The sequence below is a fragment of the Sus scrofa genome, chromosome 8, assembly GCF_054392235.1.
Source record: "Sus scrofa isolate SSC_HxYL_T2T_F1_AM1 chromosome 8, Sscrofa_HxYL_maternal_Yorkshire_Landrace_v2.0, whole genome shotgun sequence".
NCBI lineage: Eukaryota > Metazoa > Chordata > Mammalia > Artiodactyla > Suidae > Sus > Sus scrofa.
The window spans coordinates 8,959,634-8,981,726 of record NC_139390.1 but is presented as its reverse complement, the minus strand read 5'-3'; the positions used below and the strand labels follow the sequence as shown (position 1 = coordinate 8,981,726).

General features: G+C 37.3%; 1 protein-coding gene across 50 annotated transcripts in view; it reads left to right on the top strand.

Moving 5' to 3' along the window:
* Positions 1–22,093, top strand: part of RAB28 (RAB28, member RAS oncogene family) — a 561,352-nt gene that overhangs the window by 67,846 nt on the left and 471,413 nt on the right. For 23 of the 50 annotated variants that reach the window (XR_014811780.1, XR_014811779.1, XR_014811782.1 and 20 more), the window contains 2 exons: positions 7,647–7,750; positions 13,102–13,179. The exons of 19 other annotated variants lie outside the window; for them this stretch is intronic. Coding sequence is in view for 6 of the 31 variants with exons in the window: in XM_084970627.1 (XP_084826753.1) it covers positions 7,647–7,750; positions 13,102–13,179 (182 nt within the window). In the remaining 25 variants the exon portion in view is untranslated. Of the gene's footprint in view, positions 1–7,646; positions 7,751–13,101; positions 13,180–21,961; positions 22,057–22,093 lie in introns of those variants that run through there. 8 more of the 50 variants (XR_014811809.1, XR_014811807.1, XR_014811808.1 and 5 more) reach the window with 3 other exon arrangements.

The following is a 22,093-nucleotide window of genomic DNA, read 5'->3' as shown; positions in this document are numbered from 1 at the left end:
CAGCTTATGGCCAGAAAAGAAAAAAGCTGCATATTATCCAAGCTAAGCAACATAAATGTGGCTTAGGAATTCCCCATTAGATCAAAAATCTCCTCAAGGAAGATCTCTTGAGCTTACAAACTAAAGACCTTCGATTTAATTTTAAATAAAGCCTTTTACATAGCATGAGAACATTTTTTAGTTGATAATCAATTGCCACTATTATGTAGGCTTACTAGATTTGCAAATTTACAAGTTTTTACAAGTCAGTTGGGTCCCTTCCTCAGGAAATCAGTTTAAGTTTTTTTTTCCTATATTGACTCAAAGAGCCTAGTTGTCCTTAAATCCTGTGAATATATTTGCCTTATAATTTGACAGCATTGAGTCAACACCCTTATAGGGTCTGTAGTGTTGTAAAAAGAGAAACTGTTCAATAAAGGATCGCATTTGAAAAAATTAGACTTTGGAGGATAAAACCAGTATTGGATATGAGTACTGTGCTTTGCTTTAAAGCACCTACAAACTATTCAAGGAAATATATCCTGGCCAATTACCTCTTTCAGAATGAATACTTTTAGGTATGGAAAGCAAATGAGCTTTGTAAAATTAAATTTTGTATCTTTGTGAAATTAAATGATGTCTATAAATAAACACAATGAAATATAGATATCTTTTAGCAGAAAATTAATAATGTGTTTTTGCTAACATTAAAGTTTATAGCGATTACAGAACTATTCTAATTGTTAAAGTAATTAAACTTTCAAACCAAATATGCTTGGGTAAGTACATGTTTCAGTTAATCACTATGTTTAAACACACTAAGTAGATCTTTTTAGAGTATTATCAGTGTACCTAAAGCTGTATAGATAATAAGAATGATAGCTTTCTTTTTTTTTTTTTTTTTTTAGACTTGCGGGTAAATTAGTTGTTTATTTAAATTTTTTTTAACTCAATGAATTTTATTACATTTATAGTTGTACAACCATCATCACAAAGCACTTTTATAGCATTTCCATCCCAAACCTCCACCCCAACTCCCCAACACACCCCAATCTGTCTCATTTGGAAACAAGTTTTTCAAAGTCTGTGAGTCAGTATCTATTCTGCAAAGAAGTTCATTCTGTCCTTTTTGCAGATACCACATGTAAGTGATAGCATTTGATGTTGGTGTCTCATTGTCTGACTGACTTTGCTTAGCATGATAATTTCTGTTATCATGCTGAAATGCCATTATTTCTTTCCTTGTAATGGCTGAGTAATATTCCATTGTATATATGTACCACATCTTCTTTATCCACTCCTCTGATGATGGACATTTAGGTTGTTTCCATGTATTGGCTATTGCAGATAGTGCTGCAATGAACATTGGAGTACATGTGTCTTTTTGAGTCATGGTTTATCTGGATAGATGCCCAGGAGTGGGATTCCTGGATCAAATGGTAGTTCTATTTTTAGTTTTCAGAGGAATCTCCATACTGTTTTCCAGAGTGGTTGCACCAATTTACAGTGCCACCAACAGTGTACTAGGGTTCCTTTTTCTCCACACCCTCTCCAGCACTTTTTGTTTGTAGACTTTTTAATGATGACCATTCTGGCCAGTGTAAGATGGTACCTCAGAGTAGTTTTGATTTGCCTTTCTCTACTAATGAGTGATGTTGAACATCTTTTCATGTATTTCTCGGTCTCTGTATGTCTTCTTTGGAGAATTGTCTGCTTAGATCTTCTGCCCATTTTTTCAATGGGGTTGTTTGTTTTTTGGTATTGAGTGATAGGTGGTATTTATAAATTTTGGAGTTTAATCCCTTGTCAGTCGATTCATTTGTAAATATATTTTTTCTCCCATTCTGTGGGTTGTCTTTTTGCTTTGTTAAGGGTTTCCTTTGCTGTGCATAAACTTTTAAGTTTAATTAAGTCCTATTTGTTTATTTTTGTTTTTATTGTCATCACTCTAAGGTGCATCTGAGAAGATGTTGCTGTCGTTTATGTCAGAGAGTGTTTGGCCTATGTTGTCTTCTAAGAGTTTTATAGTATCTGGTCTTACATTTAGATCTTTAATCCATTTTGAGTTTATTTTTGTGTATGGTGTTAGGAAGCGTTCTAATTTCATTCTTTTACATGTGGCTGTCGAGTTTCCCAGCACCACTTATTGAAGGGGCTGTCTTTTCTCAATTGTATATTCTGGCCTCCTTTGTCATAGATTAGTTGACTGTAGGTGTGTGGGTTTAATTCTGGGCTTTCTATCCTGTTTCACTGATCTATATTTCTGTCTTTGTGCCAGTACCATACAGTTTTGATGACTGTAGCTTTGTAGTATAGCCTGAAGTCAAGGAGCCTGATTCCTCCAGCTCCATTTTTCTTTTTCAGGATGTCTTTGGCTATTCTGGGTCTTTTGTGCTTCCAAACAAACTTTAAAATATTTTGTTCGAGTTCTGTGAAACATGTCCTTGGTAATTTGATAGGGAATGCACTGAATCTGTAGATTGCCTTGGGTAGTATAGTCATTTTGATAATATTAACTCTTCCAGTCCAAGAGCATGGTATGTCTTTCCATCTCTTTGTGTCATCTTTGGTTTTGTTCATCAGCCTGTTATAGTTTTCAGAGTAGAGGTCTTTTGTCTCTTTAGTTAGGTTTATTCCTGGGTATTTTATTCATTTTGTTGTGATGGTAAATGGGATTGTTTCCCTAACTTCTCTTTCTGATCTTTCATTGTTAGTATATAGAAATGCAATCAATTTCTGTGTATTAATTTTGTATCCTGCAACTTTACCAAATTCATTGATTAGCTCTAACACTTTTCTGGTAGAGTCTTTAGGATTCTCTAGGTATAGAATCATGTCATCTTCAAATAGTGATAGTTTTACTTCTTCCTTTCCACTTTGGATTCCTTTTATCTCTTTTGCTTCTCTGATTGCCTTGGCTAGGACTTCCAAAACTATGTTGAATAGTAGTGGTGATAGCGGACATCCTTGTATTGTTGCTGATCTCAGCAGGAATTCTTTTAGCTTTTCACCATTGAACATGATGTTAGCTGTGGGTGTGGGTTTGTCGTTACTATATTGAGGTAGGTTCCCTCTGTGCCCGCTTTCTGGAGGGTTTTTATCAGAAATGGGTGTTGGATTTTGTCAAAGGCTTTTTCTGCATTTACTGAGAGGATCATATGGTTTTTATTCTTCAGATTGTTAGTGTGGTGTATCACACTGATTGATTTGCACATATTGAAGTATTCTTGCATTTCTTGGATAAATCCAAGTTGATCATGGTGTACAGTTCTTTTAATGTATTGTCAGATTTGGTTTGCTGGTATTTTGTTGAAGATTTTTGCATCTGTGTTCATCAGTGGTTTTGGCCTGTAATTTTCTGTTTTTGTGGTATCTCTGTCTGGTTTTGGTATCAGGGAGATGGTGGTCTCATAGAATGAGTTTAGGAGTGTTCCTTCCTCTGCATTTATTTGGAATAATTTCAGAAGGATAGGTGTAGCTCTTCTTTAAATGTTTGATAGAATTCGCCTGTGAAGCCATCTGGTCCTGGACCTTTGTTCAGAATTTTTTAATCACAGTTTCAGTTTCAGTACTTGTGATTTGTCCACTCATTTTTTCTGTTTCATCTTGGTTTAGTCTTACAAGATGGTACTTTTCTAAGAATTTGTTCATTTCTTCTAGATTGTCCATTTTATTGGCATATAGTTGCTTGTAGTAATCTCTTTTGATCCTTTGTATTTCTGTAATATCTGTTGTAACTTCTCCTTTTTCATTTCTAATTTTATTGATTTGAGTCCTTTCTTTTTCTTGATGAGTCTAGCTAAAGGTTTATCAATTTTGCTGATCTTTCCAAAGAAGTAGCTTTTAGTTTCATTGATCTTTTCTGTGGTTTTCTTCATTTCTTGTTTTTTTTTTTTTTTTTTTTTTTTTGTCTCTTTGCTATTTCTTTGGGCCGCTCCCGCGGCATGTAGAGGTTCCTAGGCTAGGGGTCCAATCGGAGCTGTAGCCACCGGCCTACGCCAGAGCCACAGCAACACAGGATCCGAGCCGTGTCTGCAACCTACACCACAGCTCACGGCAACGCCGGATCGTCAACCCACCGAGCAAGTGCAGGGACCGAACCCGCAACCTCATGGTTCCTAGTGGGATTCGTTAACCACTGCGCCACGACGGGAACTCCCGGTTTTCTTCATTTCTATTCATTGATTTCTATTCTGATCTTTATGATTTCTTTCCTTCTGATAACTTTAAGTCTTGTCTGCTCTCTCTCTAGTTGCTTTAGGTGTAAAGTTAGGTTGTTTATTTGATCTTTTTCTTGTTTCCTGAGCTATGCTTGTATTCCCTCTCAGAACTGCTTTTGCTTCATCCCATAGGTTTTGAATTGTTGTGTCTTTGTTTTCATTTGCTTCAAAGTGTTTTTAAATTTCCTCTTTGATTTCTTCAGGGATCCATTGGTTGTTTAGTAGCATGTTGTTTAGTCTCCACGTGTTTGTGTTCTTTGCAGTTTTTTCTTGTTGTTGATTTCCAGTCATATAGCATTATGGTCAGAAAAGATGCTTGATATGATTTCAATTTTCCTAAATTTACCAAGGCTTAATTTGTGGCTCAGAATGTGATCAGTCTCTGAGAATGTTCTGTGTGCACTTGAGAAGAATGTATATTCTGCTGCTTTTTGATGGAATGTTCCATAAATATCTGTTAAGTCTGTCTGGTCTAATGCATCATTTAGGGCCTGTGTTTCCTTGTTGATTTTCTGTCTATTGCTGTAAGTGGGGTGTTAAAGACCCCCCCTCTTGTGTTGTTGTCAATTTCTCTTTTTAAGGTTGATAGCAGTTGCCTTATATATTGAGGTGATCCTATGTTGGGTGCATATATATTTACAAGTGTTGTATCTTCTTGGATTGATCCTTTGGTCATTATATAATGTCCTTCCTTGTCTCTTATAATATTCTTTATTTTAAGGTGTATTTTGTCTGATATGAGTATTGCTACTCTAGTGTTGTTTGACTCCTGTTTGCATGGAATATTTGCTTCCATCCTGTCACTTTCAATTTGTACATGTCCCTAGATCTGAAGCGGTCTCTTGAAGACAGAATATATATGGGTCTTGTTTTTATATCCATTCAGCCAGTCTGTGTCTTTTGGTTACAGCACTTAGTCCATTTACATTTAAGGTAATTATTGATACATATGTTCTTACTTCCATTTTATTAACCGTTTTCAGTTTGTTTTTGTTGGTCTTTTTTTCTTCTCTTCTCCCGTTGTTTTCTTCCCATGTGGTTTGATGACTATCTTTATAGTGTTTTATTTGGATTGCTTTTTCTTATTTGTGTGTGTATCTATTGTAGATTTTTGGTTTGCATTTACCCTGAAGTTTTGATATAGCAGTCTATATATATATACAAGATTGTTTTCAGTCATTGGTTTCTTAATTGCAAGTGCTTCTCTAGTGTCTTTCATTTGTACCCTCCTCTTCTCACAATCTCTGATTTTCGTGCATATTTCTGTGGGGATGATTTTCTACCTTTACTATATGTATGCTTTTACTGGTGACTGCTGTCATTTGTAATGTTTTTCTTTCTAGTTGTGGCCTTTTCTTTTCCACCTAGAGAAGTTTCTTTAGTATTTGCTGGTTTAGTGGTGCTGAATTCTCATAACCTTTGCTTTTCTGTAAAGCTTTTGATTTCTTCTTCAAATCTGAATGAGAGCCTTGCTGGGTAGAGTAATCTTGGTTGCAGGTTTTTTCCTTTCATCACTTTAAGTATATTGTGCCACTCCCTTCTGGCCTGCAGAGTTTTGGCTGAAAAATCTGCCAATAACCTTATTGGGGTTCCCTTGTAATTTGTTTCTTTTCCCTAACTGCTTTCAATTTTTTCTCTTTGTCTTTAATTTTGGTCAGTTTGATTAATATGTGTCTTGGGGTGTTCCTCCTTGGGTTTGTTTTAATGTACTCATTGTGCTTCCTGGATTTGAGTGAGTGATTCCTTTCCCATGTTCAGGAAGTTTTCTGCTATTATCTCTTCAGATATTTCTGGCCTTTTCTCTCTCTCTTCTCCTTCTGGCACCCCTAAATACGGATGTTGGTGCATTTAATGTTGTCCCAGAACTCACTTAGACTGTCTTCATTTCTTTTCAATCTTTTTTCTCTTTTCTGTTCCACATCAGTGATTTCCACTAGTCTGTCCTCCACCTTGCTTATTCGTTCTTCTGCCTCCTCTATTCTTCTGTTGGTTGCTTCTAAAGAATTTTTATTTGTTATTGTATTTTGCATCTCTGCTTTCTTAATCCTTAAATCTTGTATTTCTTTGCTCAGTGTTTCTTGGAATTTATCAATCTTTGCCTCCAGTTTATTTCTAAGATCTTTAATCATCTTCACTATCATCAGTCTAAAGTCTTTTTCATGGAGGTTGATAATCTCCAGATCACTTAGCTGCTCTTCTGTATTTTTTTTCCTTGCTCCCTTATCTGAGTCATAACTCTCTGCCTTTTCATTTTGTATAGATTTTTGGTGTGCTCTCCTTTTTGCAAACAATAGAGTCATAGCCTCTCTTGCTTCCCGTGTCCGTCCCCCTGTGGCTGAAGTTGGTACAGGGACTTGCTGTAGGCTTTCTGTTGGGAGGGATTGGTGCCTTCCCACTGGTAGGTGGATCTGATTCTTACCCCTCTGGTGGGTGGGGCTTTGTCTCTTGGTGAGATTAGAGGAGGCTCTGTGCCTGCAGGGTCTTTAGGCAGCCTGTGTGCTCATGGGTGGGGCTTTGATCCCTCTCTGGTTATTTTTTGGCCTGGGGCTTCTCAGCCCTGATGGGTGGGGCCAGATTTTTCCAAAATGGCCACCTTTGGAGGAGCACATGCTGATGATTATTCCTGAGACCTTTGCCTCCAATGTCCTTCCCCCCGCATTGAGCCACAGTCATCACCTGTTTTCCAAGGAGATCCTCCAAGATCTGCTTACAGAGTCTCTGCTTTGCCCTGGGACCCAGTGCACATAAAAGCCTGTATGTGCCTTTCAAGAATGGGGTCTCCATTTCCCCCAGTCCCATGGAGCTCCTGTGCACAAACCCCACTGACCTTGAATGCTAAATGCTCAGGGGGCGTCTTCTCTCAATGCCAGATCCCCAGGCGTGGGGACCTGACGTGGGGCTCAGAACTTTCACTCGTGCAGGTGAGTCTTTTTGATACAGTTACTTTCTAGTCTGTGGGCTGCCCACCCGGTGGGTATGGGTTGCTTATATCATGAAACTGCCTCTCTTACTGTCCTGATGTGACCTCCTCTTTGTCTTCTGGAGCAGGATATTTTTTTTGACAGTTTGCAGTCTTATTTGGTTGAAGGTCGTTCAGCAGTTGGTTGTAATTTTGTTGCTTTTATGAGAGAAGGTGAGCTCCATTCCTTCTACTCCACCATGTTGATCCCTTCTCCAGCTTTCATTTTTTTGAGTACTTATCATGTGCTGGTCATTGTGGCTAAACATGGATTAATTCTCAAAGAGCTCTGTAAATGATAGGTACATTCCCAGTTTTTAGATTTAGAGACTGAGGCATAATGAGATTAAAGAAATTACCCCAAATTACACAGCCAGTATCTAAGCTGAGATATCATATTGGAAAATAACTCGAATTTAAACATGTTAAAAATGTATCGATTGACTCTAATGTTGGATTTTGTTCTCTATTTTTGTTCACCTTTCTAGTTGATTTGGAGCATATGCGAACAGTAAAACCTGAAAAACACTTAAGGTTTTGCCAGGAAAATGGTTTTAGTAGCCACTTTGTCTCAGCAAAGACAGGAGACTCTGTAAGTAAAGCAATGAATACTGAATATTATAAATGATTTTTTACTCTTATTTAGTAATATTCATAGGAAGTATATTTACTTCATTACTTAACTCTTGGGACACATTAATTCCTACTGAAAACAAAATATCTTAGGTTAGGTGTATGTTTATTATGTTTATATTCCTCTTATAATTCATTTAACATAATTTCATGGTTATTTCAGGGAATTAAAAAATATAAAAGTTAAAAAATGTAAATCACTCATAATTTCCCCATCCAGAGACGACCATTCATAACTTCATATGATTCCTTCTAGCCCTATTTTCTAGTCTGATGTACACAAATACGAGTGCTACTGCCTCTACTGCTAGGGGACTGTATTTACTGAGGGCCTGCTTTGTGATGGGCACTGTACTACTCTAATTATCTCTATTTTATGGAATAGTCTTAGCTTGTGTAGTGGGGGTGGTCCAGGGTACACAGAATAAGTGGTAGCGATAGGATTTGTAAATCCAAGGATTGACTTTCCAGGGCTCACCATATTAACCATGCTAAATATCTATATAAAAAAATTAAAATTAGAGGAGTTCCAATTGTGGCTCAGTGGACACAAACCTGGCTAGTATCCATGAGGATGTGGGTTTGATCCCTGGGCTTCACTCAGTGGGCTAAGGATCCAGTGTTGCTGTGAGCTGTGGTGTAGGTCACAGACATGGCTCAGATCCCACGTTGCTGTGGCTGTGGTGTAGACTGGCAGCTACAGCTCTGATTTGACCATTAGCCTGGGAACTTCCACATGCCATGGGTGTGGCACTAAAAAGACCCCCCCCCAAAAAAAAAAACAAAAAAATTTTAAGATTTTTAACATGGAAAAATTTTCATTGTATTTTTAATTTTTTTTAAGGGCCGCGGGTGTGGCATATGTAAGTCCCAGGCTAGGGGTCAAATCAGAGCTGTAGCAGCTGGCCTACACCACAGCCACAGCAACTCCAGATCCCAGCCACATTTGCAACCTACACCATAGCTCGTGGCAACATTGGATCCTTAACCCACTGAGCAGGGCCAGGGATCGAACCTGCATCCTCACGGATACTAGTTGGGTTCATTTCTGCTGAGCTACAATGAGGAACTCCTCATTTTACTTTTTATTTAAAAAAATATTTATTTAGCAAATCTTGTCGTATCACTTAATATTACTGAATAGATTTAATTAATAATCCATTAAATAAATTGTTCAAAACTTTATTCAACAAAGTTCTTATTGTTAGGCATTAGATTATTTACAAATTTGGGATGTTGTAGAGTTTGGCAAAATTTCTAATGTAAAATTTTGTCCATGGGCTTTGATATTTTGACTCTTTCCTTTGGAGGGAATTGAAACCTATTGTCAAATTACCACCAGAAAGCATAAGTTAATTTATACTACCGCCAGCATTGAATAAATGCCATATCACTGTACTCCTTTTTAATATTCAGGATATACTTACTTATTTTAAAATCTTTTTCAATTTGGTAAACCAAAAATATTTTGCTTTTTAAATTTGAATTTCTTCAGCTGCTTATTAAGGTTGAAATTAAAAAAAACATTACTTATTAATTTTCTGCTTATTATCTCTTTAATTTTCTATTACTTTAAAAGAATTTTCTATCATAACTTTTATGTTAGGGATAACGACCATTTGTCATAATTTTTGCAAGTATTCTCCACTGCCTAGATTTTTGACTGCTCATTTTCTTGATATTTTCAACCAAAGGATGTTTGGATTTTTTTCTGTGGTTTATTCTGTTTAATGTTTTCCCCATAAGATTTCACTGAAGTTTTTATACTTAGGGTAAATATTAAATAATATAAAGGATATTTAATCTTTTGCGGGGGTCAAACTTATTTAAAAATATGGCCTTTTGGAACCCTTTCCCCCAGGATAATACAAAGATACTCACTCATATCATTTAGTAATATATCAGTACTCCTTGATAAGTCCATCCAGGGATTGGACTTTTTTACCATCACTCACTTATCTGCCTGGGGGATCTTTTGCCATTTTAGAATTATTTTAAATTGTAGTATTTTAGCTTGTGTTTAACCACTCCGTAATTTTTGTGTACTTACGTTGAACCACCTTTAAGAATCCTCAATATTCTCTTTTTAAATGCAACTTGGAAATGGTTTGTTGTTATGAAATCACTTTAAGACTTGTAGTCATCTCCAGTCCAAGGTTACTTCCCTTCATTACTTGAGGAGTTGAGTTCCTAGCCTGTTGTACTTTCTCTAATACTACCATTGTCATAATTGTAATTCTTCTGATTTCAGTGTCTTTGTTCTCTACCCCACCTCAGCCACTCACTCCCGTGCATTGTCATCATAAATCACTGTAGCCCTTCTGCAGTGGCTAATCGTGGGGACCACCATTCTGTCTTTTCAACTCACGCCTTTAATGCCCTTAACCCAGTCAGTCTGCAACCCCCTCGGGACCTACCAGACATTGATCCTAACACATTTTCAGTGTCTCTAACCTCTTTTCATGTCCTCATTTTCCTCTCTACCTAACTTCAATCTCATAGCCAATCAAAATCATTAACATGCATATTCTGTCAATTCCCTTTCCTCTCGTTCACTTTATCTGACTCATTTGACTAAACCTTAACTAGACCTGCAGCTTTATATGCTTACATGTATGTATTTGAACATGATCAGAGACAGGAGCATGGAGGCATGCTGGAGGTTTCGGTTACAGTTCACCAGTGCTAAGCTCAAGTGGGCCCTTAGTAATTATGCGTGTCCCTAGGCCTTTTTCTCTCCCCTTCTCCTAGGTGATTGTTTCATAGCTTCTCTCTTCAAATCTTCAAAACCTCCTCATCTATTCTCTCTGCTGATGACCTTGTGTCTGATTTTGATAAGAAATTTGGAACAAACAGGAGACAACTTTCACATACTCCTGCCACTAAATCTACCCAACTCTCCTTTCCACCCTGCATCTGTTCCTGTATCTTCTGCCTTCTCTGGGGCTGCTGTGGGATGAACTATCTATGCTCATGGATAGGATCAACTCCTCCATTTTGCATCAGTCCCATTTCTCTTTGCCTAGTAACAAACATTGCTTAGCCATTCTCACTCTTTCCTGAATCCGTTCCCCCCCCCGCCCCCGCCGTCTACTGGATTATTCTATCAGCATACAAAATATTATAACTTATCTTAAATACAAGACAGCTCTTGATCCTACATCTTTAGCTTTTGCTTACTTTCTCTCACTTACAGTGGAATGTTTTTAAAGAGTTTTCTCCAGATATCCTTCCAGTTTCTCTTGAACAGTTCCAATCAGACCTTTGCCCTCAAATTTATTTATTTATTTATTTATTATTATTATTATTTTTTAGGGGCCGCACTTGCAGCATATGGGAGCTCCCAAGCTAGGAATTGAATTGGAGCTGCACATGCCGGCCTATGCCACAGCCACAGCCATGCCAGATCTGAGCCACATCTGGACCTGTGTTGCAGCTCACGGCAATGCCGGATCCTTAACCCACTGAGTGAGGCCATGGATCAAACCCGCATCCCCATGGATACTAGTCAGGTTTGTAACCGACTGAGTCACAATGGGAACTCCCTTTGCCCTCGGTATTTCACTTAATTAAATGCTCTTATTAAGGTCGGTGTGACCTCCTTCTTGCTAAATTTGGTGGTCAGTTCTTAGTCCTCATCTTACTTGACTTAGCTGCAGCATATAAAACAGTAGATCACTCTCTCTTCTCTGAGTATTTTCTTTACGTAGATGCTACACCTCCTGCTTTCCCTTGCTAAGTACTCTCAGTCCCCTTTGCTGATTCCTTCTTGTTGCTCCAACTTCTAAATGTTGGAGTGCTCTAGGGGTCAGTCCTTGGATATCTCTTTTTTAAAACTTACTCTCTTAGTGACCTCACCTAGTCTCATGGCTTGACCAGACCTCTTCCCTGAACTCCAGACTCATGCACCCCAGCACCCCTGCCTAGATGTCTAATAACCAGTCTCAATTTAATTCAAATCCAGCACTCGATTCTTGATATTCCCTCCTCAAATCTCAGTCTTCCCCATGTCAATAAATGGCAGATTGTCTACCATTTGCTAAAGCCAAGAAAATTTTGGAGTCATCCTTGACACCTCTCTTTTTGACATACCACAACTATTACCAAGTCTTGTTGGTTCTACTTTCAAAATATATGCATAACCTGGTGACTGCATCTCCACTGCTACCACTTTGTTTCATGCCTCCATCATCTCTTATGTTATTGTCCTTGCTGGCTTCTCTTTTTTAAGCCTTGATCTTCTGTAGGGAATGAATACTCAATACAACAACCAGACTGACATTGTTAAGATAGAAGTCACATCAGCCCCTCTCTGTTTCATTCAGAGTGAAAGCCAGAGTCCTTCCAGCGGCCTACTGGATCTTACGTGATGTGCATGCTTTTAATCTCTTTGCTGATTTTCCTTTACAATCCCCTTTTTCTCTCCATTCTACCAGACTGGCTTTCCCATTTCTCCTTACACATTGACCGTCAGTGAACTATAATGTATAATGTTCTTTGAGGGTACAAATAACATAAGCTTTTTGGGGGTACGTGTCTCTTTTTGATTGGAAATCAAAGTTAAATTGGTAAAGTTGCGATAAATACTCAGTAAGTGCTTGTGAGATAAGTTCAGACAGTCGGTGACTGGATTGGAGCTCTCGGAGTCATAGTGGGCCCAGCATAAGCTACCTATGCACAAAAGGCTGTTTGTAGAAAAGGCTTTGTAGATACTTGTTTAGTGTCAATGGAGTGAGTATAACTGCTCCTTTTCTGTTTGACAAAGTAAGATTACCAAGTGTTTTGTTCAAGAGGTAGAGGGAACTTATTACAATTGATGAGAAGCACAAAGATTAGTAAAGGGTTGGGAAGTAAGACCTTTAAAGACAGGCTAAAACCAGATCTAAAGACCAACATAGAGAAACTTTACCCATGTAGTGAAGTATAGACTAATTTGTTTTCATTTTTTTCGGACCTTAGAGGAGTTTATAATGCTAGTAGTTTTAGTTTAGTTTTTTTTTTTGAATGTGGTAATTGTAGTTAATAGTCTTATGTTAAATCTTTAAAAGCCTAAGTTTTTAGGGGTAAATGTGTATGTTTAGACCAGTTCAGTGAAGTGTATGAATTTTTCAAATTATGGTTTAATCATTTAAAAAATTATTACATTTAAAATGTTGCCGTATTTGACAAATAAAGCTATTTTTGGAATAACCTGGTACATCATATTTTTGCAGTTCTTGCTGTTTATCATTTTTTTTGAAAGTTCAATTTATTTGAAGGTAACCTAAGCATGCCTGTTTTAAATCATTTAAACCTATTTTTGTTATGTAGGTCTTCCTGTGTTTTCAGAAAGTTGCTGCTGAAATCCTTGGAATCAAGTTAAACAAAGCAGAAATAGAACAGTCGCAGGTGATTATACTGAACTTTATATTTAAAAAATAATTTCTTTCTTAAAAGACATTAATTTTCACTCTTGAACCCTTTCACATTTATGTATTGCGTGTATATATCCCTAAAAGCCTCAGGAAAAGGTGTACACATGAATCCCTTGCAGAAGATGGAGGATGGTAACTCTTTGCCACATTACAATGCCCTTGAAACCTCATTTTATCCTTTTTGATGGAAAAATGAGATTAATATAATACAGATTTTATCAGTGGTTAAATAATGGCTTAAGGTACTGACTGTATGGTTTTGTACTTTAAAATTTTTTTTCCAGGATGGCTGTCCAGTATCCTTTTTATATTTCATACAAAATCTCAACTCTTTATCAAAGTTTAGTTTTAATTAGTAAGCGTTTACTCCATTTGGTATTGTCAGTGTTTGCCTTGAGAAAGCATTATTTTTTTCTTAAGTTTTGCTCTCTGTTCTCTAAAACATCTTCCATTGTAATGATATTAATTCTTGATGTTATTTTGTTGTTAATTTACTAATTGTATTAATTATTGAGGACTTCTGAAATTGTTTACTATTCCTAGACACTTCTCTTAGACTGAGCAATTAACGTGAGTACTAATAGTCAAGCATTTAAAGATATCACTGCAATCGTATGCCGGTTCACATATTTGATTGAATGAAAAAAGCAGAGGAAGAGCCTATAGTTTAAAGCTTCAGAGGTGATTTGCTTAGAAACAACAACTAAATTACCTTTTCCCTCAGTCCTCTCCATTCTGTCCCTGCTCTGTCCAGCTGAAACGGTTTAGCAGTCTTTCCCCATCCTTAAATTCTTCTTTAACTGTTTTAGAGTTAGTTCCGTGTCTTATTTGCATGGTCACTCTTCGTATGTGCGTGCGTGTGTGTTTTTGAACAATTTAAGCAGATAGGAGTTGAAAATTGTTATGCTGATGTGGCTGTTTCTAGAACTTCATTGCAATATTTGGAACTCTGGAAGTCGCAACTTTTATTTCTCACTACTCAAAAGACATTTATTTCAGCACTTACTGTGGCCAGGCACAGCATTTAGATATTTGTGCCACATAAATTGTTCCTAGACACAAAAGCAGTTACTTGGTTTTGGCCTAGGAGGACGGATACAAGAAAGAGAAATCACCATGGTTTATTTGATTGCATGGAACTTGGCAGACCCCAGAGGTCTGCTTTTTTAGCTTCACTTTATAAATGAGGTTTGTCCCTGGTTAACTAGATAGTCCATGAATGATTATCACACAATCATAAATGATTTATTGATCATATACTATAAAAAGTGGTTTAGTGGTAGATCCGAGGGAGATTTAAGTTTAAGATGCAGTCCCTGCCTTCAGTGAAAAAAATTAATTTATTATGTGCCAGGCACTGTGTTACATCATTTAATCATCATTGGACCTCTGTGGGGCAGGTGGCACTTCATCATTTTATGGGTAGGACTCTGAGACTGTGGAGAGATTAAGTAACTTGAGGATTTGAACTCAGGCCTCCTGACAGCAGAGCCCCTAGTCTTTCCATTCTACTATATTGAGGGAGAATTTACTGGGAGTTGAAAAAGAACCTGGCATGAACAAGTTGAAAAGCTTAAGTTTTATTTTGGGAACAGAAGAGCAGTTTGATTAAAATAAATAACCGTTGGTTGGAGTGTGAAAGGAATTTGAGGAAAGATTGTGGAGATTTATCAATGCCAAGTTGATAAATTTTATCTCACATGTTGACAGTGGAAAATAGTTTTTTAAGCAGGGAAATAAGTGAAAGCGCTTTTTAGATAGGATTAATCTAATGGGATTTTTTTTTTGTGTATCTGTATGGAAAGAGATTGAAGCAAGGAGACTGGTTTACTGCCCTCATGTGATAAGGACCAGAATCAGGCAGAAGGGAAAGAATGGATGTAAGAGACATTGCAAAGGAGAATCGGTAGGACTTGTGGAAGGCCTGGATGAAAGGGAGAAGGCCAAGATCACTTTGAGGTTTCTCCCTAGAGGAATGGAAAAAAGGGGCAATGCAATAATGGGCGCCCCCTAGAGAAGAAGCTGTGCCGGTGCCGCGCAGGCAACTGCAATGAGATGGGAGTCTGTACATTGTCTGAGCTGGGGGGTGGGGTGGGGCATGCTCAAGTTAAGGGACAGCTTCAGAGAAATGGAGTTCCTTGGATACTTCTGAAAGGCAGGATTTTAGGGAAGATTTATTAATAATTTTAGCTTAGTCTTAGTCACAAGAGCCATAAAGTTACTGTTTGGACTGTAGAGATGGGCTTAACTTCTAGGAGTGTTTTAACTGAAGAAAGGTCAGATGTGTTAACTACGTAGCTCTCTACCCTCCCTCTATAGCCCATCTTATTTGTTAGTGCACCTCATCTCGCTTGTTATGCTATGAGATTTAATTGTCTCTGCAGCTTGTTGGTGTTTACTTTGAATTCATTCATTTGAAGATGAATTCAAGCTACCTGAGCCCTCTTTTATTATCTTTGTCAGAACCCTTTGCATAGGGAAACCTCATTCTGCATTCCTGAAACTAGGGAATTTGGTGCCTTTGCTAGTTAAATTATTTATTTCACAACATTTCTCAGTGGAAACATTTTTGAAAGTTCATTATTTTAAAAAGATGTTTCTAAAAAGGTACTTGCAAGCTGTGTTGAATACAGTGTTTTTTATTGAAATGTATTTGACACATAACATTATGTAAATTTAAGGTGTATGACATGTTAATTTGTTGTCTTTATATATTGTAATATGATTGCCATTATAGCAGTAATGAGCACCTCTGTCATGTTACATATTTATCTTTTTTAGTAGTTGGAATTGTTAAGTTTTAGTGTCTTAGCAAGTTTGATGGTTATGAAACAATATAGTTTTCTTTACTCACTGTCCTGTGCATAATATTTCTAGGGCTTATTTACTAATTGTTGTTAAGTTTATTCCTTTAAACAACATCTGTCCTGTCCCCTCATCGTGGGTGGGAACCACCGTTTTATTCTCCATTTTTACAAGTTTGGCTTTTTACAATTCTGCAGGTAAGAACTATGACCCAGTTCTTGTCTTTCTCTGTCTGACTTGTTTCATTTAGCACAGTGTGCTCCTGGTTCGTCCATCTTTTCACAGGTGGCCTCCTTTCTCATGGCTGAATAGTATCACACTCCATATATGTACCACATTTTCTTTATTCACCTATCAGTGGACACTCAGGTTGTTTCCATATTTTGTTTATTATGAATAATGCTACACTGAGCATGGGGTTGCATATATCTTTTTGAATTACTGTTTTATTTTCTTCAGATAAATACCTAGAGGTGGGATTGCTGGATAATATGATAGTTCTATTTTTAACTTTTTGAGGAAACTCCTTATTGTTTTCCACAATGGCTTGCACCAGTTTTCATTCCCACTCGCAGTGCAGAAGGGTTTCCTTTTCTCCACGTCCTCACCAGTGCCTACCTCTTATATTATTTTTTTTTTTAATTTTTTTTATTTTTTGGCTTTTTTAAAGGTCCCGCAGCATATGGAGGTTCCCAGGCTAGGGGTCAAATCAGAGCTGTAGCTGCTAGCTTACATCACCGCCACAGCAATGCTTGATCTGAGCCGCATCTGTGACCTACGCCACAGCTCACGGCAATGCCAGATCCTTAACCCACTGAGCAAGGCCAGAGATCGAACCCGAGTCCTCACCGATGCTAGTCAGATTTGTTTCCGCTGAGCCACGATGGTTCCGGAACTCCTCTTATATTCTTGTTGACAGCCATTAGAAGAGCTGTGAAGTGCTATCGAATTGTAGTTTTAATTTGATGGTTGGTGATGTTGAGCATCCTTTCACATACCTGTTGGCCACTTGATGTCTTCTGAAAATTCATTTAAAAGCAAAGTAGTTCAGATTTTATATATATATAGAAAGCATGGGAGCAGCAAGGAGAAAGGGAAAGGGAGAGAGAGCTTGCTCATCTATCTTCAGTGGTTTTTATGTCTTTTGAAAGATTCCAGAGGGAATTTGGCATCACAAAATAACAAAGTATTTTGTATTATTTTATACAGAAGAAGCTAGATTGTAGACTCACCAGTCACATGGAAATTGATGCTATAGTAATTTGTGACAAATTAAAAAAAAGTTTTTTATATGTGACAAATATTTTTAATAGGGTTTTAGTCTTAGTGTCATTCACTGATTATTTAAAGAGATTTTGCTATTTTAGTTCTAACCTAGGTTGTTCCTGTTTGGAAGTCGTATAAAATGAGTTATCAATACATTTTACAAGCATTTTAAGGAAGAGAAGAGGGAGAAAAGAAAGGGAACGCTGTTTATTAATACATCAAACATTTTTGAGGGTCTGCTTTTGCCAGTTTACTAGAATTGGAGATACAGAGATGAATAAGTTAAAGTCCATGTCCTCAAGGAGCTCTCAGAATACATGAGGGCAGACAAATATGTTAAGTATGCTCTAGATGCATGTTTTGCAGTTCTCAATTAGTTATAGTTTTATTTGCATCATATATCTCTTCTCTTCTTTTTCCCCCCACCTATGCTCCGCTAAGATAGTGTAAAAGTTGGGGCTGGTTTTTAACAGATGTCTGAGCTTCCCAGATTGTTTAAATTTTTTTTTTTTACAAAGTAGTCAAACTTTTAGGAGAAAAAATAAATTTAGAACTGCTATTCCCTAAGGACGTCCAGCATTTAGCTCTTCAATAATGGATTGAATAATCTGAGAAGAAAAGGCATAGTTCTTTGTTTTATCCCTCTCAGTCTGAATTGCAAGGAGGTTTTTCCATACAAACCTAGTGTGAAGAGTTTTTTAAGCCTTGACATTTTCACTGGCCATGACTTTGTTTGGTTTAAACTAGTTAAGCATTAGTTTCTTTTCTTTCTTTTTTTTTTTTTATTGAAGCCAAAATATTGGCTGTATTCCCTGTGCTGTATATGACAGCCTGTATTTTACTTATTTTATACCTAGTACTTTATACCTCTTAATTCCCTTCCCTTATCTCACTCCTTCCCTCTTCCATCTCCATACTAGTAACCACTAGTTTGTTCTTCATATCTGTGAGTTTGTTTCTGTTTTGTTACATTTGTTTTATTTTTTAGATTCCGTATATAAGAGAAAACATACAGTATTTGATTTTCTCTGTCTGACTTATTTTACTAAACATAATAGCCTCCAGGTCCATCCACGGCAATTTTACAAATGGCCAAATTTCATTCATTTAGGTCTGAATAATACTCCACTGTGTGTGTATGTGTGTGTGTAACATCTGTTTTACTTCACTGGCATATGGTCGGCTTCCAGTATTGTGTTAGCTTCAGGTGTACAGTGAAGAATGGCACATCCTCTTCACCCATTCATCTGTTGATGGGCACGTATGTGACTTCCATATCTTGGTTATTATAAATAATGCTGCTCCGAACATTGCAGTGCATACATTTTTTCAAATTAGTGTTTTTTGTTTTCTTCAGATATATACCCAGAAGTAGAACTGATGGATCATGTAGTTCTGTTTTTAGTTTTTTTGGGGAACCTCCATACTGTTCTCCACGGTGGGTGCCCTGAGTTACATTCCCACCAGCAAGGGCTCCCTTTTCTCCACATCCTTGCCAACACTTGTTATTTCTTGTCTTTTTGAGAATAGTTATTCTGACAGGTGGAGGTGATACCTCATTGTGGTTTTGATTTTCATTTTCTTGATTAGAAGTGTTGAGCATCTTTCATGTGCCTGTTGGCTCTCTGTCTTTTGTGGAAAAATGCCTGTTCGGATCCTCTGCCCATTGTTTATTTTTTTGATATTGAGTTGTGGATATTAAGCCGTTAACAGATATATTATTTGCAGATATCTTCTCCCATCCAGTAGGCAGCCTTTTCATTTTGTTGATGGTTTATCTCCGCATTATCTTTTAAATTTGATTAGGTCCCTTTTTTTTTTATTTTGCTTTTACTTCCCTTGCCTGAGGAGACAGTTTTAAAAAAAATATTGCTGAGACCCATGTCAGATCATATTTCATTTTTTCTTTTTCTATTCTCTTTTTAAAATTTATTTTTTCATATAGTTTTAAAATCAGATGGGCTCTTAGAGACCATGTAGATAAACCTTGCATTTCATAGATTAGGAGATTGTGAAACCCAAAGAGGTGAAGTAACTTACACAAAGTTGGGAATGTTACTGCAGCCTATAATGGCATATTGTACAGAGGAAAAAGTAGCCTTTCTTTAAGCTCCTGCTGTGTGTAAAGTACCATGGTTTTAAAAATGCTACATTCATGCTTTAAATGGTAATATATAATATTGTTGCATTTTGAATTTATATCAATCATAATATTCTTTAATAGTTTACATATCTGTTTTTCATGCTAGACTCTTAGGCATCTCAAAAACAGAGATCATGTATTATTTAACTGAATGTTCCCAGTACCTAGAAGGGTGGTTTGCTTTGCATGAGTGATAGTGAGACAAGTTTTAGCTGTCAGAGTATGTCTACTCCATATCCTGGGCATGACAAACTATGACTCTTGCAAAAATGGTAAATATGTTACTACTGCCTGGATTGAGACACGGTTGCAGAATTGACCAAATTTATCTTTAGTGTCTTCCTGAGGGTCCATCTCTTTGACCTTACCACTCTGAGCTTACTGCCTCAACTCCTAGGATGCTTTCTTAGTTATCCTCATGCATAGCTAACACTTCCATTTACACTACCCACTCACAACTCTGACAAAATAAGGGTTAAGCTGGTGTTCAACCACACAGCTCCCTTCCTTGTGGGGGCCCCTTCATTATTTTCGTTTGATTGACTACTAGCAGAGATTAATTGAGTGTACTTTGTGGCTCCAAAAATAAAAGTTGGTGTTTTCTAGGTAACATTTTCTCTGAAAACATCAATGAACAAATGACTTATAAGCAAGCCAGCTACTGGGAAATCACCTACCATGAGGTTTATAGCATGGGAATTATGCTTTTTATACTCACAGAAAGCAAAGTTTTGAATCTGTAGAACTTTGGTTCTGGCTTCCATTTCAGAAACTTTGTACAGAGCTTTATGTCAAACAGCCAAGGCCCACAGGAAAGATGTTCCCTTGTTAGTTCTTCATTAATTTGATGAGAATTAGTGGTGAAAACCCAAGTCATTTATGTTAGTCAGGACTTGGACCTGAATGTCTTGACCACAGGTCAGTAACCTGGTTGTGTTTATAGGATAGGGTTTAAACCATCATTTTAGAGGATTAATGAGTTGCTTACTGATTATGAAAATCCCGTCTCTTTATTGTAACCCATAGTTTGGCATGAGACAATTAGGTTTGGGGCGACCGGCTGATGGTGTTCAGTGTTTCAGTGATGTACCCCCTCATACCTCATGTGGCAGTTGGTAATGCTTCTGTTGATAGCATCAGGCTGAGTGCCTAGTAAATCATGCGTCTTGTCCAGAAGTTAATACTGCCAAGGCAGTATACCATAGTTTCCTGTTCATTTACTCTCAGTTGTTTATCCTGTCTTTATAAACATTATCACGAGAAGCAGCCTGATTAACATGTTTTTCTCTCTGTGCAATTAATAGGCGCTATTATGAATGGAGATATTTCTGAGATAAGATACTTGAAAGCAAGGATAGTTTCAAAGCTAAAAATTTGGGGCAGCATGTTGTTCTATGACATTTGTCATATGCGGTCTTTTCATCTTAAGGGTTATACAGTCAAAGAACCTAACTAGTTTGGATTCTTAGCAAAACCCTTAGATGCTGGAAAACAGCAGCTGTTGTGCTCAAATATTGTGTCAGGGTTTTTTTTTAATGACAGAAAATTGTGTTTTGAACTTGTTTATTTCTGTATGGAATTTGGAAACATGGGGGTTAGTGTTGTGAGGGGTGGGGGAGTGAGCGTCAAGAGTCTTTGACAAGTAATAAATATTATTAAATGTAAAAACTATAAATGACATACAGCTTCCTCTGATCCTCTCCCCACCTTCAAAGGAAATTAATCACCCCTTTGTTCCCACACATACCGTAAGTCCACCGGTAAAGCACTTATCCTGTGATCACTTAGCTGTGTACGTGTTGTCTTCCCATTAGGTCCACGGCAACTTAGGAGCAGATCCTGTGTAATTCACCCATATGTTCCTAGTACAGACAACTGGCACAGAGTAGATCCTCAGTAATGCTTGTTGAAGGAAATTTTTTTTTAATTTGCTTTTTAGGACTGCACCTGAGACATATGGAGGGTCCCCGACTAGAGGGTCAAATTGGAGCTGCAGCTGCAGGCCTACTGCACAGCAACACCAGATCTGAGCCGTGTCTGTGACCTACACCACAGCTCACAGCAACGCCAGATCTTTAACCCACTGAGCGAGGCCAGGGATCAAACCCACAACCTTATGGACCCTACTGCTGAGGAACGATGGAACTCCAGGAAATTGAATTAATATTTTTGTTGCACTTTAGCATAGAAAAGCCCTGTAAGTCTTGGTTTTTCTCTGAAATACTAGGTATTACATATATTATGTATAATTGTGATATCAAAAATAGACCTCACAGCCTGTCTGGGAGTTCAGTAGATGTGTCTATTTCAATAATTAAATAGTGTTGTAGAGAATAATGTTTCTTGGATCTTTGTTCATTTTCCTTTCTTTTATATGCACATATTCAGCTGTTTCTTTTGTGACATGTTTAAATTTATGTGTATTTCTTTTTCTACTTTGATGTTCCTTTCTATTTTCAGTCATTGAACGTACTTTCCATTTTTTTCTTTCTTTTTCTCCCCCTTTCTTCTTCATCTTGTTTATGTTGTACGGAATTGGCAGCATATTGTCAGGGCAGAAATAGTGAAGTACCCGGAAGAAGATTATCAACATACCAACTCTGCTCAGAGTAGGATCTGTTCAGTACAGTAGTGCAGGTATTAATCTGTAAACTATGGGAATTTGGGGGAGGAG